This window comes from Lissotriton helveticus, chromosome 3_1 (genome assembly GCF_964261635.1).
Source record: "Lissotriton helveticus chromosome 3_1, aLisHel1.1, whole genome shotgun sequence".
Lineage (NCBI taxonomy): Eukaryota > Metazoa > Chordata > Amphibia > Caudata > Salamandridae > Lissotriton > Lissotriton helveticus.
The window spans coordinates 1,195,641,423-1,195,657,896 of NC_136061.1; the positions used below are offsets into that span (position 1 = coordinate 1,195,641,423).

The 16,474-nt window shown below is 40.9% G+C and overlaps 1 protein-coding gene across 1 annotated transcript in view; it reads right to left on the reverse strand.

Annotated features, from left to right (window-relative positions):
* The window catches only part of JHY (junctional cadherin complex regulator), a 443,466-nt gene that overhangs the window by 240,686 nt on the left and 186,306 nt on the right, over positions 1-16,474 (reverse strand). The window contains exons 4-5 of the mRNA XM_078681831.1: positions 2,691-2,804; positions 1,871-2,499 (exon numbers count right to left, since the gene is read on the reverse strand). Coding sequence (XP_078537957.1) covers positions 1,871-2,499; positions 2,691-2,804 — 743 coding nt within the window. The remainder of the gene's footprint in view (positions 1-1,870; positions 2,500-2,690; positions 2,805-16,474) is intronic.

Below are 16,474 nucleotides of genomic sequence, written 5' to 3' on the forward strand. Positions count from 1 at the left end.
GCGTCGGCACCACTTCCTTGAGGCCAAGAGTTATCATCCTAAAAAATTGTGCTGAATAACGGACAGTCTAAGCTTCAATACATTGCCATAGACAAGGAGTACTATATCAACACTCTGACCTCACCAGGACCACATAATTAAAAACATAAGTATCGTGGAGACAAAGTAAATAGGCCGATATAGAAATACACAGTAGGCCATATAAGATCCGTTAACCCGTTGGCAAAGGGTCGTGGCGTGTGCTACCTTGGTAGTGCTGCGCACAACCGTTGGCCGACGGTGCCCCACCCGTTTTCGAAAGTTCAGCACTGGAGCTGAACGTTCGACGCAGCCAACGGGTTAAATTCCATAAATGTCCCCACAAACGTCCAGGTTGATGTGTATGTGATATGTTTGTAATGTTTAATGTGTTTAGTTTAAAACATATTAATTAGTCTTTTTCAGCGTGTTGTTATGTAGATGAAGTAAATATATTTGTTGATATGTTCCTGTCTCAGCTTTGTCCTTAACAATGCATTAATTGTTTTGTCGGATTTGTAAAAGTGTTAATGTTAATGAGAAACATTTGTGAAAAAGTCAAAACGTATGGCATATGATAAAAAAATTGGTATAATCCACTCGAAGTGTATGTTCTTATTCGATAGATGGGAAAAACACATATGCATGTTAAAAGATACTACTTCATTAATTGAATAGATTCGGAGATAATACAAGTATCCTCCGTTACTGAAAGTTTTGTTTGATCTATGGTTGGAGAGGCATTTTCTCTTTTTGCAACCTACAAACCTCAACATTCTGGGACCTTTTCTTGTGTGTGGCCTCAAACAAGCATATGTTGCAACATTCGATGAGAGGACTAAAATGTGCGGACTAAAAATATGTCTTGGTATGATGGAATTTAAAACATTTCATGAGGCTAGCGCCATTTCACAGAACCAATTTTCAGAAAATAGGCAAAAAAGGTCATCATCTTAAAATAGCTTTGTGAAAACTGATTCTAAAGTGCTTTGTACTGAAACCTGTAAAAGCTCCTTTTGAGTTGCTAAATCAATCATTGCCTTTTATAAATATCTCGGTCAGAAGTCTATAAACAGTGCCAACTCCACTAAATCATGCTTGTTATAGTCATATAAGGTTTGACGAGTATGTTCAAAATACACGATTTATCATTATTTTCTTGTATTGGCTCTAGGGGTTGCTTCGTTCTATTGTTTGAAGTGTTAACCGCGCCTCCATTGATTGACCTATTAGCCACGCACTCCTGCAGTTCGGTCTAGTTGTGTTCCTTACTGGATCATTTAAAGCTGTATTGCGGTGTCAACTATAGATTTTACTGCTATTATATAAGATCTGGAGGATGACCCTTAACTCTAGACACCTAGGACCATTAAACAAAATATTGTCTTTTGATTTATTCTAAAGTAGGCAAAACATTGAAGAATATTCATCCTTTTCAATGTATACAAAAAATATATATTTTTCCGAAATATATATGTATATATCTCTTCTGCACATTATATATCACTGCTAAAAGAATTGATTTACATTAATATGGAAAATACACTGATTCAGACTACTAAAGGACACCATTATATTACAGTGAGGCACATTCAAGTAAGCTGCAGTTCTCGCAGCTATTAATACACATGGATTGTTTGGAGGCTAAGATCATAGTATCCTGATTAATATCTAAAAGAACATAAAAAAACTGAGTATGGCCTTAGAGACTTTAGTGTCTTGAAATTATGAATGGTACTGGACGTATTAATGTATTTGTTCTTTCCGCAGGCCACAAAAAGAAGTTCTCATAATAAATAACTTTATATCAGAATAGTGCAAAATGAAACAAAATATTTTCAAAGCAGCTTACCTTGAGTTTTCCGCGCTTTTGGAATAAATTTTCATCTCAGGTACCATTTTGTGATCTTGTGGATGGTTGAGATATTTTACTGTATTTTGATCACCTGATTGATAGATGGGATAGATCTGGTTGTGATCGTGGACTAGATGGCTGGGACTATATATATGTGTTGAATTGGGTTCAACATAATTGTAAAGCGGTTTACCAGTCAACTGTTCATACTCATGCGAAATATCTTTGATATGCATCTCCGACAGCATTACAGGATCTTGCTCAGGTGAAATCATTTTCACAGAGAATTGCTTCTTTGTTTTCAGGTCTGACATATTTATTTGTGGCAATACTTTTACTGCAGTCCTAAAGGGTTCTGTTCGACCACTATTTTTGATTGAAGAATCCATAGTATTTAGTGAATAGTACAAAACGCTGTTTTCATTTTCCTCCCAGTCTGGTTTCTGATGCACAGGTGGTTTTGAAGGAGTGATAACATTTGGCCCAAGTGCTTTAGTATCTTTGACATTGGCCAACTCTTTTTGTCTGCCAGTCACATGTTGAGCATTGCGATGTTTTGAGGCTTTCTCTTCAGACACATTTTTTACTTTTTTTTGACTGGATTCTAAATCTTTGATTTTACGTTTCTGGAAAATAGATTATTAATCAATGTTGGTATACACTCTTAATTAAATAAGCCAGGTAAATATAATTTGGAACAAACACAGAATAAATAAAGTTATGTGCAAATAACACTAAAAGATCTAATTCTTACTCAACCTAGAAATGTGCACTATTAGATTTATTTATTTTATTGAAAAGAAAGTCCAAATTTAACCTTCAGTTTTTGTGCTCTGTGGTGCCATATATCTTCAGGACCCAAATCAAGTTGTTCTTCTTCTGTGACAATCAATGTAGGTGCTTCATCACAAACGTTGGCATTGTTCTCTACCTAAATAGAATGAATGTGAAATAATTCTTTAAAGAGTAGCCTAATATAAGTTGAAATAAAGTTCCAAAAATAAATAGTTGGTTAGGGGCTGCTATAAAAGTTCAAAATGGGACCACTACAACAGCCCTTTTTCTACTTTTAATGGCAAACATTTCCATGGAAATATGTGATACTTGGACAATGGGGCTGCAAATGTATTAATGGCTATTAACTGTAAGAGATTTCACAAATTATTTGTGGGCATTATACCCACGATTTGCCAAAACATTACTTCAGAAGATGCCAGATTCTTAATTTTACCTATGAGGCAAAAATATTCACATATCACGTGCGAAGGGCATAAACTATCATTTGTTTCTCCCGAAACTCTCTTTGAGAGTTCAGCGGTGATACGTTATTCATCTACTAAAGGTTCTTGCATGCGATACTTTCCACTTTCTGCCACTTTAAAGCAGTATGTAGTGGGAGGAGGCATTGCTGCTGAAACAAAAACACAAGGTACATTATGCATGAGGAGGGCCTATTAAGAAATGATTGGAGATGAAAAGTGATTCAGCAATGAATCATACTACTACCATTGTAAGATAAGAATATGTAAAAGCATGGGAAACATGAAGTAAATGGATGACAGGTGACAGAGAATATTATTAGAACATTTCTGGAAGACATCTGCAACATCTGAATCTAAATAAATAATAATTTATCCTGATCAATACAATGCTAGCACTTACATCAATCCAACGATATATTGAAAAAAGGTAACATTCTGGTCTGGTCAAATTAAGCACACAATGTTCTCACTCATTGGCAATACACACTTGATCAAAAGAGAAACATATTTTCGAATATGTCAGACTGGTGGTCAGAATGTTCACTGTATGTGTTTATGTAAGGTGCTTACCCAATCGACTTAAAAACATCAGTAGTTTTAAGGAACTTCTTTGTAAAAGTGCATTGAGAAAACTAGCCAATTAAATGGATTTTCAGTCTATTATGATGAAGCTAGTTCATCCTCTCTGTTGGGAGTCCTCGCAGACAAGGTGTATTGTGGGGAAAACTCAAAAGTAATAAAACAACTAACTTTACAATTGGTTCAGGGGGGGAGGTATATATTGATGCCCTTAACTATACAAGTAAGATCACTGATCAATTTCTCAACAATGACTCTAAAAGGTAAGGTAATCCATGTTCACCTTTCCCATAATGTGGTGTAGCTTGCATTTTTCTAGGAGTATTTGCTTTTTCCAGGTATGTTTTTATGATTTTTTTCAAGGAACATATGAGTCTTGCATAGTGCAGACTGTGAACTGAATCACCTCTAGCTGTATGGGTGATTATAAGCTGTGGCTGGGTACTCATGACAGCAGAATTTGGAGCTCTCTTGTTGAGGCTGGAGGCAAAAAGGTAATCAGGCTAAATTATCTTCCGATCCTTGGCCTCCCTGTAGAACAGACACAGAATTGGTCACGTGTCAAATGTAATTGTCATTTTATGTGAAGGAGGTATACATAGCTGCTGGAATATAGATCGCACTAAAAGAAATGAAAAGGCTGAGTTTACAGAGGGAGACATGACATAGAAAATGAGAGAGACAAAGTGAGAGAGTTATAATTATAACTTCAATTTATAATGTATGCACCACCTTCGAATTACTATATGTTGCACAGCTCTGAACACAGTCTTGCCACTACACTCACCACACTACATTAACTATAACTCATGTCTTTTTCATGCACTTCTTATACACTTGCATACTTCATCACTTATATGTGAAATCATAGTATTCATAATAACACTTATATCTAAAGCAAGATCATTATCATTTCTATTACGTACTAAAATTTTATCAGACAATATTGCCTAAGATGTGGTGAGGAAAAGGGTATGCATGGCTCACATACAGAGAATCTGTGGACTATAGGGGAGAACAGGAGTGACTGACCATTTTCCCTTCCAATGACTTTCATGGTTAATTTGCTACCTCATATTTTCAGGAGTGAAACACTGACAATTCTAATTATTTGAAATAAAATAACTGTTGCAATGTTCTCCATGGAGAATTCGAATACATTTGCCAACTTCTTGGAAGAATTTTATATCAAACATTATAAATGGTTTCAACCCAGAGGTCTCAGCACTGAGTCTGTTGTTGCCTCTAACAATGGCAATAATATTGTCAAAGTCATGATTCATGTGATGGATGTGAACGCTTAGCTACACTTGGTATTTCATGGTTGGCTGATCATTTGATTCAGGGTCCACTATGGGAGGGTTAATTGATTAACATTCTAGTAATTTGCCCACCAACATTGCTTGGCTTTTCTGAAACTTCTCAGTTTACCTATACTAGACTAATACTAAAATCCTTTTCATTTTCTTGTTCAACAGGTCTGTTACTCTTTTTGGAATAAGAAATGCAATCCACAAGTCTCAACAACATCATGTGGGTGAAAGATCAATGTCCATCCACATCGATGGGAAACAAGAGGTCTACCCCTGGGACTAGAAATAGAAAGGGGTGAGTTATATTAATTAGGCAGTCTGGTAGCTTGAGTGACAATTACTATGTGGTTGTCAACTTGCTCTGGACATGATGATGATAGGCACAACTAAACATTTTTATTGTTCAGGTGACCAATCGTCCAGGGCACTTGTATCTAGGTATATGGGATTGATGGTACTAGATTGGCTCTTAGTTAAATGTATTCCAACCTATGCTCCACAATTAGACTATTCACGCATCCTGCTTACCTTTTCTTTCAAACATTGTTGTTTTCTTTTCTCATTCTACAGACCTTATCATCTGCAAAGAAGTCCATTGTTAAACCATTACAAGCGGAGGTTACAACAATTGCTAATTTACTCACAATCTGCATTTTCTAGGACATAAAGAGGGCATCATAATGTAGAGAAAAAAATATAGCAATGGTAGGCCAAGGACAGGCAGTTTGTACTTTTTCCTCTACCAGGTGATTCTAACTAACCTAAGCTTCTTATTATGACTTGTCCTGGATTTTCCATTCACTCTGTCTTTTCTGTTTCTTTTCAGATTGAGAATCCTTTAGTGTCGGTTCGCATGCTTCATTTGGAATAAGAAGACCGTTGGTTTTCCTGTGATGCCATTCCTCTTTGAGCCTTTTAGAGTCATTATTAGTTAGTACCTTTGGAAAAAACCCTGCACCAACAGCAAGTCTTGGGGTATGTGGCAAACAATAAATTTCTGCTAAAGTGAGAACTGGAAGGGGGAGTGGTTGAGTTCAGGGTTGGACAGGCAGGACTTCACTGTATGCTTTCTATAATCAGGGGTATCCAACAGGTAGTTCGGAGCTACTAGTAGCTTGCCAATAACCTGAAAGTAGTTCCCTAAAGTACAGCTCAGCCCAGCATGTAATTCAGAGGGCCCAGCCATTTTGAAGAGAGAAGTGCAACACATCTCTATATCAATGGATTGGCAGCCAGCTAAACTAATGGCAGGGCCACACGCTTAAACACACACACACACAATGTGACTGCCTGCGATACCTGCAACATGACCACTTGTCTCCACTCTCAACTTAGCAAAGTCACATGGAGAGTAGTCACCTTGCAAGCCCCCCTTTATCGATCATACTCTACCCTTGCAATCATCTTGGGGACTGTTCTCAGTTGCTTCTGTGATAAGTGGTAGATGTAGACACCCCAGACAGTGTGCTACCCATCTGCACTCTTCTATTGTTAAGCCTTGGACACCCACTCTGTAACACAGAGGGTGAAGTTTCCTCACTAGTATACGGTGATCTGCAGTGCCAAAACCTTGATCCATGTAGGTCATGGTTCGTCACATGTACATCCAGACAGTTCAGAACTTACTCTACGGTCAGAAAATGTGCTCCCTGTCCCTCACTATGATCATTAGTATTGTTCAAAAAGCAAGATGTACTTTAAGTTCAGTTCCCAGCATTGGTTCTTTTCTGCTATGTAGAACCCATTTTGTTTTCCACCACTTGATTAAACTCAAGGAACATCAACATAGTGGTGTTCTCAAAGCAGATAATCCCTCTGCATCTGGCAACTTTCAGAATGAATCTCTTTCTTGGTAGTTTGGGAGATCGAAAATGGCTCTTCTGGGGGCACTGCCACGGCTGGTGTGCTGGTTTTATGGAAAAGAAGTATGCTAACTCTAGAAAAAGATTGGCACATGACCAAACTAATGTGAAATTCATTGATGAGCAAGCCTCCATAAAGAGTTCCATACTCGTAAACTCTGCTCGTTCATGGAAATCCAGCAAATAGATGCAGTTGCAGCTTGATTTGTCTTTTGCACATTCCACTCAAGATTCCAATTACTGCATCAGTGCTTGGAATCTGTTAACTTCCTTGAAGTGTTGGGGCATTTCTGTTGCCGTGGCCATTCTCATAAGTTCAAGAGGTCTCCCTGTCCGACGCCTTTCGCACATTGCACATGAAGTTCCACAGGCACATCATTGACTTCATTTCCAGGGTGCATTTAGACCATCATAAGAGGATGTCTTCAAATGAAGATACAGGTGTTGCTGATTCCTGAATCTGTAAGGCACCCTGTGTATTCAGCTGCACTGTGGAGTCAATTGCTGGTCTAGGACAGGTCTACTGTATTTGTCCATTGTGTTCATAGTCAGAATTTTGTCAGCTTTCACTTTAACCATAGTAGGTTCTAAGATCACTTCACTGTTAGAAACATACCCCTGCCACCCTAAAATAGAATGTTCCAAAGAAAGCAGTCCAGTGGCCTTCTGTGGTTAGACACTTCACCCTAGCATCACAATCTAAGTTGTATGTCTTATCTTTCTTCAGTGCAGGGACTGGAGTCACATCAATAGATTGCTCCTGTGGACACTTTGATCTCACAAATTGCACACTGAGCACAGAGGCTTCTCAAGAAGATCTGTTAGAACAGGCCACTCTATTGATTTCCTCAGCTTGTTCTTTGCAGAGATCCTCAATTCATGCCCCCCTCAAGCACAATGGTAGTGCAGCCTTCACGGTGTTAGTAGCCACCACTCTCTAAAGCAAACACTTTGGACACAGGGACACTGCTTCCCAATGCCTGGCAGCAACACTCCCACATATGGGACCATGCATCCCACAGACAGGGCAAAGGGCCACATCAGAGTCATGTTTTAGACTCCAATTGGGGTCATCTTGGCAACTTATCACATTCTTCACACTAGGTACCAAAGACTCAGATAGCCACTGCCAGGGGTTAGTGGCTGACTCACTAGCTGGATGCTATTCAGACCTTTTCGCTTGCAGCTTCGCACAATCTCTTGATGTGCCAGCACCCATATTATTCATAGTTCATCTGTTTATAAGGTCCAAAAAACCCTGCTGACCGCGGTTATGTGTCCTTCCCAGAGTCACGTTACATCACAGCAGGAGAATCGGCGCACGATGAACAAGGAGCTGCACACAGAGCTAAACGTATATTGGACACATCCACATTGTACATACACACTGCCCCTAATTCTCTGCAGAATACATTCCCTTCCTGTGAGCCATGGACCTCCTACTGCAGTACATTTCCGGGTGTCATTGCCATCACCCACCCTGTTGTTCCTGTACTTGGTGTTTTTTGCCTGTCCTGTGTCCCATGTCACCCTGCATGGATCCCTCCAGTGTCAGTCTCACAAGCGGGAACACAGCACTCCACTCGCCAGGCGCAAACCAACAGGCAAAAACCTCCTCCAAGTTCTGGGCTCAATTTGGTAGGAGTCATCACAAGTTCAATCCCCACTGTCACCTACATGAGACACACACAGCAAAATCAGTAACCCCTGCCAGCACCCTTGTACCACAGGCGAGAAAACAAGTCTTCAAAAGTGAACAGAGCAACAAACTCTAAATGAATGATCACATTTAGCCAGACCCTCAAGGATTTCGGGATTTGCAAAACAAAATTGAGAAATCACCAGTTTTATAAAGGCTGCACTTTTTTCAAAGGTGCCTGCAAAATCTGAAGGAATGGGACTCTCCTAGTATTGGTCCAGTGGCTCGCCAGTGGGCCAATAGAAGGTGGGTCTCACAGCAGGAAGGCGAGGTGACGTTTGTGTATTTGCTTCTCACCTGCCCTGCTTGCTATTCATTCCTTTGTTCCTGAGGGGCAGGGTGACTCACATCTGCCTTGCTGCCGGGGACGACGATGCAAGAGGAGTCTGCTGCACCATTGGACCAGGGGCCTGGGGCACCACAGGTGGGTTATCCCTGTCCTTGCCTCCTAGACTTCCTAGTGGAGAAGCGTGGCTCAGTGGTTAGAGGCGGCAGACCCGGAAGCTGAGATTGGCCGTGGACCAGGGTTCGATTCCCCGCCTCGGCGGGTCTCGGGCTCAAAAAAATTCCACGGACTCGACAATTCTCGCTCCGGTGCCTACTCAACTCACGGGGTCACACTCTGCGACTCTGGGCAATACCTTGCTTAATCTCCACTACGGCCCCTCACGGCGGGATGCCTGGCTTTCACCTTGTGGATACCCTGCCGGGGTATGTCACAGGGGAATACCAGGGGACTTGGGGCAGCCTGGGAGCATTTAAAAAAAAAATGCTTTGCGCCCACTTGTCTCTGGTGGTCAGGGGGGTCATTTCTCTTTTTTGAAAAGGTTTTGGGCCTGCAAGGCCATTAGTCCTGTGCGGTGAGCCCGAGTAGCATTTCATTTTTAAAAAAATGCTTTGGGTCCGCGGCCTTCTGGTCAAAAGCGGCAGGTAAGAGGGCATTTTGATTTTTTTAAATGTTTTGGGCCCGTTGCCCACTAGTCACGAGCAGCAGCCGCTGGGACATTTGTTTTTTTTGTTCAAAAAATGTTTCGAGCCCACTGGTCACTGGTCATGGGCGACAAGCTTGGGGGGCATTTCTTTTTTTTTTTTTTATGTTTGGGACCGCTGCCCACTGATCACTGGCGGTGGGCCTCGGGGGCATTTCGTTTTAGGAACTTATGTTTTGGGCTCACTGCCCACTTGTCACGGGTGGTGGGCCAGGGGGAGGGCAGATTTTTGATTTTTTTAAAAATCTTTTGGACCCGCCGCCCACTGGTCATGGGCAGCAGGCCCGGGGGGAGTATTGGGCCCCCTGGTCACGGGCGGCGGACCGGGGGGCACTTAGTTTTTTTAACATGTTTTGGGCCAGTCGCCCAATGGTCATAAGCAACAGGCCTGGGGGGGCATTCCTTTAAAAAATATATATTTTGAGACCATTGGTCATGAGCAGCAGGTCTGGGGGGCATTTCTTTTTTTGTTTTGTTTTGTAAATGTTTTGAGCCCGCTGCCCACTGGTCAAGGCTGAGGGGCCCGGGAGGGTACTTCGTTTTGAAAAAAATGTTTCAGGCCCACAGCCCTATGGTCATGGGCAGTGGGCCCTGGGGGCACTTCAGTCGTGACGCACTGGTCACGAGCGGCGCACAGGCCCAGGGGGGCATTTCTTTTTCTTTTTAAGGTTTAGGGCCCACAGCCAACTGGTCACAGTCGGGCCAGGGGGGCATTTATTGATTATGGAAACGTTTGGGGCCCTCTGCCTTCTGGGCATGGGCCCAGGGGGAGTTTATTTTTGCAAAATAAAGTGCCGCACAAATGCTGCAAAATTCTCATATTTGTGCTACAAAAATGTATATATTTGTGCCACAAAATATACTAATCCATGCCGCAATATCCTGGGGGTCTGTTTAGCTCATACCGGTGTATTCAGCATCCCCAATCGAGTCTCAGCGGAAGTGCTTTTGTAAGGTAAAGACACCACTTCAACAGAATATGATGAAAGCCAGGATGCAGGGATGCCACGAAAGCAGACTCCTAATCAAACAAATTTTTAATTATTTTACGTTTGTGCATTTCATCATTTATTTCTAATGCATCTGGATTATTCTAACTATATTTTCTTGACTGACACATTTTTCTTAAGAGTTCCCCACAGTACCAACCTAAGCCACAAATGATTTGTGACTTAAAGTTAGCTAGCAGCAAACCAACCAAGGTTAATGTATTTATTTATTTATTTATTCACGTCATTTATTTGCATCACACTATGAAGGGTGCCTGGTGCTCTGATATTTTTGGGGGAAGTTTGCTTTGTCTTGTATTTAGGGAGAGCAGTTACAAATTGCTTTTTGGACCCTAGTTCTGGTACGAGTTCTTAAAAGGGGGCCATGGAATGCAAGCACTTGGGACCTTGATTGCCTGTTTGATTAATTTGTTCACGAGTTGAACGTTGGTGTGGTCACATTTACCCATCACCTCACTTTTTCAACATTTAAAAGAAAGTAAAAATATGTAATTTTGAGCTGTTTTCACTGAAGTTAGACAGGTGTGTTGGGATTTTTAAGATGATGAAAAATGTGTGAGTGCAGGCCAAAGCCAACTTACAATGGAGCAATGAGGTTGTGGGCAAAAGGTAGTGGGAAGAGCCGCTTGTAAAGGAACACCACGCACACAATGGGAGAGTTAGTGTGAAACAAGGCTTTATTTTGCAATGCCACTGATGCACTAATCACTTTCATTGAAAAATGTACATTCGCAGGATGTCGCAAAACCTCCTGCTTTATTAATAGTAAAGAAGCAGATGGCATTTGCAGTTCCCTGTGACTGTCCGTTATCTGGTGGATAGAGAGAAGCCTGTGAGAGACAGCAGCTTCCATCCCTGTACGGGCATTCCTCCAAAAGTGAGAATGTTTGGTTAAAATAGCTTGTGCCCCTAATCGCACAGGGGCCGCCATGAACAAATCACATTGAGGGATCATGCAGACATACCCTGGGCCGCTGGCTGGGCCATCGCCATCATTCCCAGAGAGAAAGCTGCCCTCTATGAGAATCAGTAACCACCCCAAGTTTAGTTTCAGTAAAAGATCATTGTTTTTTTATCACAACTGTAGTCTCAAAGCATTGACACATTGCACTATGATTGACACGTGGGGAGGGGATGCCTCTTTACCACCTGCTCCAAAACGTCATTAGGAATGAATCGCAAAAGTTACTTTCAGAGGCTAAAATATTTTTTAAACACGCAAAGTAACTTTTGCACATTATGGCTTGCCTTTTTACAGTCACAAAGAAGATAAATCGTAGGCTATGAAATAACAAAATGTTTTTATATTCTGGGCAGGGGTGTGGCTACCTGTGGTGCAGCCGGTGCAATGCACCAGGGCCCAAAGGTAGGAGGGGACCCCACGACAGCCCTAGGAGCCCTGAGAGGGCACCTACTAGCTTGCTGTTCACTCAGTCCGAGATGCCCCCCCACACACCCACACACATATGAACAGAAGACTGTGAGAAAGCTACTTCCAAAGATAGACTCTGACATAGGCACACATTGATAGGTTGTGAGAGTGGCACAGTGGGAGAGACTGGTGTGTGAGAGAGTGCACTAAGGTCAGCCTCTGAGGCACACATTGACAGGCTGGGGGAGAGGTAGAGGTAACGAGAGACAGCTTGTGAAAGAAGCGAGCACGGACGAGCACTCACACATGCACACACACATCACCCTCCCTCCACTGGCCCTCTGGCTGTGAGGCACATACCCTGTGAGAGAAAGATCGTGGGCAGGGGTATAGCTGCCATTGGTCCAGCTGGTGCAGCGGCATCAGGCCCAGAACCCTGAGGGGCCAACTGAACCTTGATCATTGCTGTATTTACTACCCCAACAGCATTCAAAGAGGGCATTTTTCCTGCTTATACCAGGGCCCAAGGCATTCTTACTACCCTACTGATACTGGGCCTTGGCCCTTAATTAATGCCTTCCAATGCCAGATAAAACCAAGTGCGGGGAGACGCACGAGCGCGTCAATCAAGATGGCCGCCGCCACCGGAGCTCCGTAATTTCCAGGAGCTTTAAGCTCAATTAAACGACGATTTCCTGCACAAATCACGGCGAAATTGCCAGCGCTAGCCTGCTGAAGCCTTCCCTCACCTGTGAGTCTTTTTTTCCAGCGATTTGGCTCGATTGAACTTTTCTCCTCATGCCCCATGCTCCTGCTCCACTCTGCTCATTAACTTCCTGCCGAGATAGTGAACCTGGGGGCGGAGAGTTCATTAAGACAGAGGCTGGCTTGGGGCCTAGCTCCGCCTACAGCTGTGTTTAGCTGCTGCACCTGGGCTTTTTGATGCTTTTTACTGCATTGGTCCATATTCACAACAATTCTTCATCATTTTTTGAGGAATTTTTGCATTAATCTGTTTTATTCATAATAAAGAGCATTTATTCTCCTCAGAATGGATTTGAAAAATGCTCCTACAAATAAAAGGAAGCAGCAGGTTTCCCCTCCTCCCACAAAATCTAAAGTGGTGGAATCGTCGGAACCTTCTTTGGCTCTGATTTTGGAGGAAATTAAAGCCTTGCGTTTAAATACTGACTCCATTGCCTCAGAAGTAAAAAATGTGCGTAAAGATATGGCTTCTATATCCATGAAGGTGTCAGATAATACCATCAAAATCCAAGATAATAAGAATAAATTGGATGCTTTTACACCTTTAATGGCCAGAATTATTCCAATGCATTCCCAGCTGCTGGACTTGGAGAATCGCAATCGGCAATACAATCTGCGCATCTTTAATTTGCCTGAAGAAATTGAAGGGACCAATTGTCGGCTTTATCTTGAATCTCTTTTGCCTGGTCTCCTAAATATTAAGTTTGCAGAAAAATTTGAAATTGATAAGGCTCATAGAGTTCCGTCACATCGTAATCCTCGTCATTCAAAACCAAGGCAGATGATATTTAAGGTCCTACGTCACCATCATCTGGTTCTTATTCGGAAAGCTGTTCGTGAAATACCGTCATTACTGGTGAATGGAACCAAAATCTTCATCCATCAGGATTTTGCTAAAGAAACTGTGGCTATCCGTAAAGAGTTCTCTTCTCTTCGTCCACAACTGAGAAGCCTTGGCTTCAAATATGGCCTATTTGATCCCTCTACAATGCGAGTCTGGAAAGACAATGTCTCTAAATCTTTTCAGCGCCCAGAAGACCTTCGTCTCTTCCTCGAACAGCAGGTTCCTCCAGCAATGGATACACAGGACCCTAATTCTTGACTGCTTCTCGCTGACCTTTTGTTGCAGGTTCCTAACTAATTCTCCTTATGGGCTCCAACGGTAACTGGCCATGCTTGAGGAACGGGTGTGCGTTTCCATGTCTTTATTTATGTTGTATGTTTGTGCTTTACTCTCTCCTTTTTATTTCTCCCTTTCCTATTTTTCAGTCAGAGTTACTCTCTTAACCTGTCTTCACTCACCTTCTTCTTGTTCTCATCTCTCTCTTTTCTTTCTATTCTATCCTAATGGCTAATGTTCATAATATTAAAATTGTTTCTCTTAATGTCAAAGGTTTAAGACATCCAGTAAAACGTTTAAAAATTTTAGATTATTTAGGTAATTCTAAGGCAGACATTTGTTTTGTCCAAGAGACACATGTTGATGATAAAGTTTTGAGTTACATGAACAAAAAATGGGTGGACTCTATTGTCTCTTCACCTGCTGCAGGTAAAAAGAATGGGGTCGCTATTTTCTTTGCCAAAAAGTTGCATTGTCAGGTATTGCATAAAATCTCAGACTCTGATGGAAGATATATTATAGCTAAAGTTAAAATTCATGACTCGGTCTTCTTTTTGATTAATGTTTATGGCCCTACGTCAGAGGATCCTGTTTTTTGGTCCACTGTTACGTCGGAAGTTTTAAAGTTGGGAAATGCTCCGTTGATTTTTGGGGGTGATTTCAATATGTTTGTGGACCCCTTATTGGATAGACTGTCCACATCTAGATTTCGACCATCCAAAACTTTTTATGCCTTTAAGACTTTTCTTCAAACCACCAAGTTAGCTGACATTTGGCGCTTGCACCACTCAACTGGTAAAGAATTTTCCTTTTTCTCCAATCCTCATAATTCCCATTCCAGAATAGACTATTTTTTCCTTTCCCCTTCCCTTATTCAATTTGCTACTGACCCCTCCATTGGTACTATCGACATTTCAGACCACGCTATGATTTCTTTTGTTTTGAATGTATCCTCTTCATTTACTAAACAGTCCAGATGGCGTATGAATTCTGACATTGTCCTTAATGACACTCATAAGCCCAAAATACTCCAGGCAATTCAGGATTATTTCACTTTCAATCCAGAAGGGTCTACATCTATTATCACTCGATGGGATGCATTTAAAGCCTATATTAGAGGTACCACCATTTCTATCATGGCTCATGAAAATAAGAAATTTAACTCACAGGTTAAATCCTTAGAGAAACAAATAGCTCATTTTGAACGTTTATTTATTACTTCTCATGATCCCCAATATAAAGAAAAATTGCAAAAGCTGAGGTATGAATTCAATGCTATTCTCAGCACTAGAGCAGGGATACAACTCTCTAAATCTAATGCTAAATTTCGTTTTAACTCTAATAAGTCTGGTAGACTTTTAGCCAATTATTTACGTATTAAACGAGATAAAACTCAAATCACTTCCATTAAATGCCCTCAAGGTAACATTGCTTTTTCCCATAATGAGATTGCTAATGAATTTTTGAATTTCTATTCCACTTTATATAATAAACCAGATTATTGTGATGATTCTTTAATTGAGTCCTTCTTGCAATATTCTGATTTGCCTCACATTTCATCCTCTGATAAAACTAAGTTAGATTTACCCATTAATACTGAAGAAATTCTTTTGGCCATAAAATCACTTCCCAAGAAAAAATCCCCTGGTCCTGATGGTATCCCTGCCGAATTTTATAAAGAGTTTCAACATCATCTTTTACCTTTTTTGGCTCAGATTTTTTTCTCATTTTTCCTCATCAGGTACCATTTCTGGTTCCTTCTCTGAGGCCTTAATTGTTGTACTTCCCAAACCTGACAAAGACCCTACCCTAGTTGCTAATTATCGGCCCATTTCATTGATTAATCAAGATTGTAAATTATATGCTAAAATTATTGCTTCTAGGTTAGCACCTATCCTTCACTCAATTATCCACCCAGACCAGTCTGGTTTTATGAAAAATCGATACTCTGCTAACAACACGAGAACGTTATTACATGTTATTGAGCAAAGCCCCTCTATCCTTAGCCCTGCTGGTGTTATGGCATTAGATGCTGAAAAAGCTTTTGATAAAATCCATTGGCAATTTCTATTTAAAACTTTGTTGTCTTTTAATTTTGGCCCCTCCTTTATTCGTATGATTTCTGCTTTATACTATGCTCCCACAGCTAGATTATTTATTAATGGCCAGATTACTAACCAATTTTCCCTTTTCAGAGGAACTCGTCAGGGTTGTCCCCTCTCCCCTCTTTTATTTTTACTTGGTATAGAGCCATTTCTTAATTACATTCGGAAATGTGATAATATTCAAGGAATTACTATCAATGACATTACTGTTAAGACTTTAGCATATGCTGATGATGTGTTATTATTTATTAGTAATCCGGTTTCTTCTGTTCCTTTTTTACTTGATATTATTTCTAAGTATTCTACTGTATCTGGTTATAAGTTAAATGTTACTAAAACTGAATTTTTTCCACTAAATATGCTGTGTACTCCTGATATGCTACCCTCACCGGATATAGTTTGGCAAAAGAGCAAATTGAAATACCTTGGAATATTATTTTCATCGTCCCTTCCTGCTACTTTAAAATTGAATTCTGATTTCCTTCTAGAATATGTTAAACAAAAAACATCCAAATGGTCCTCCCT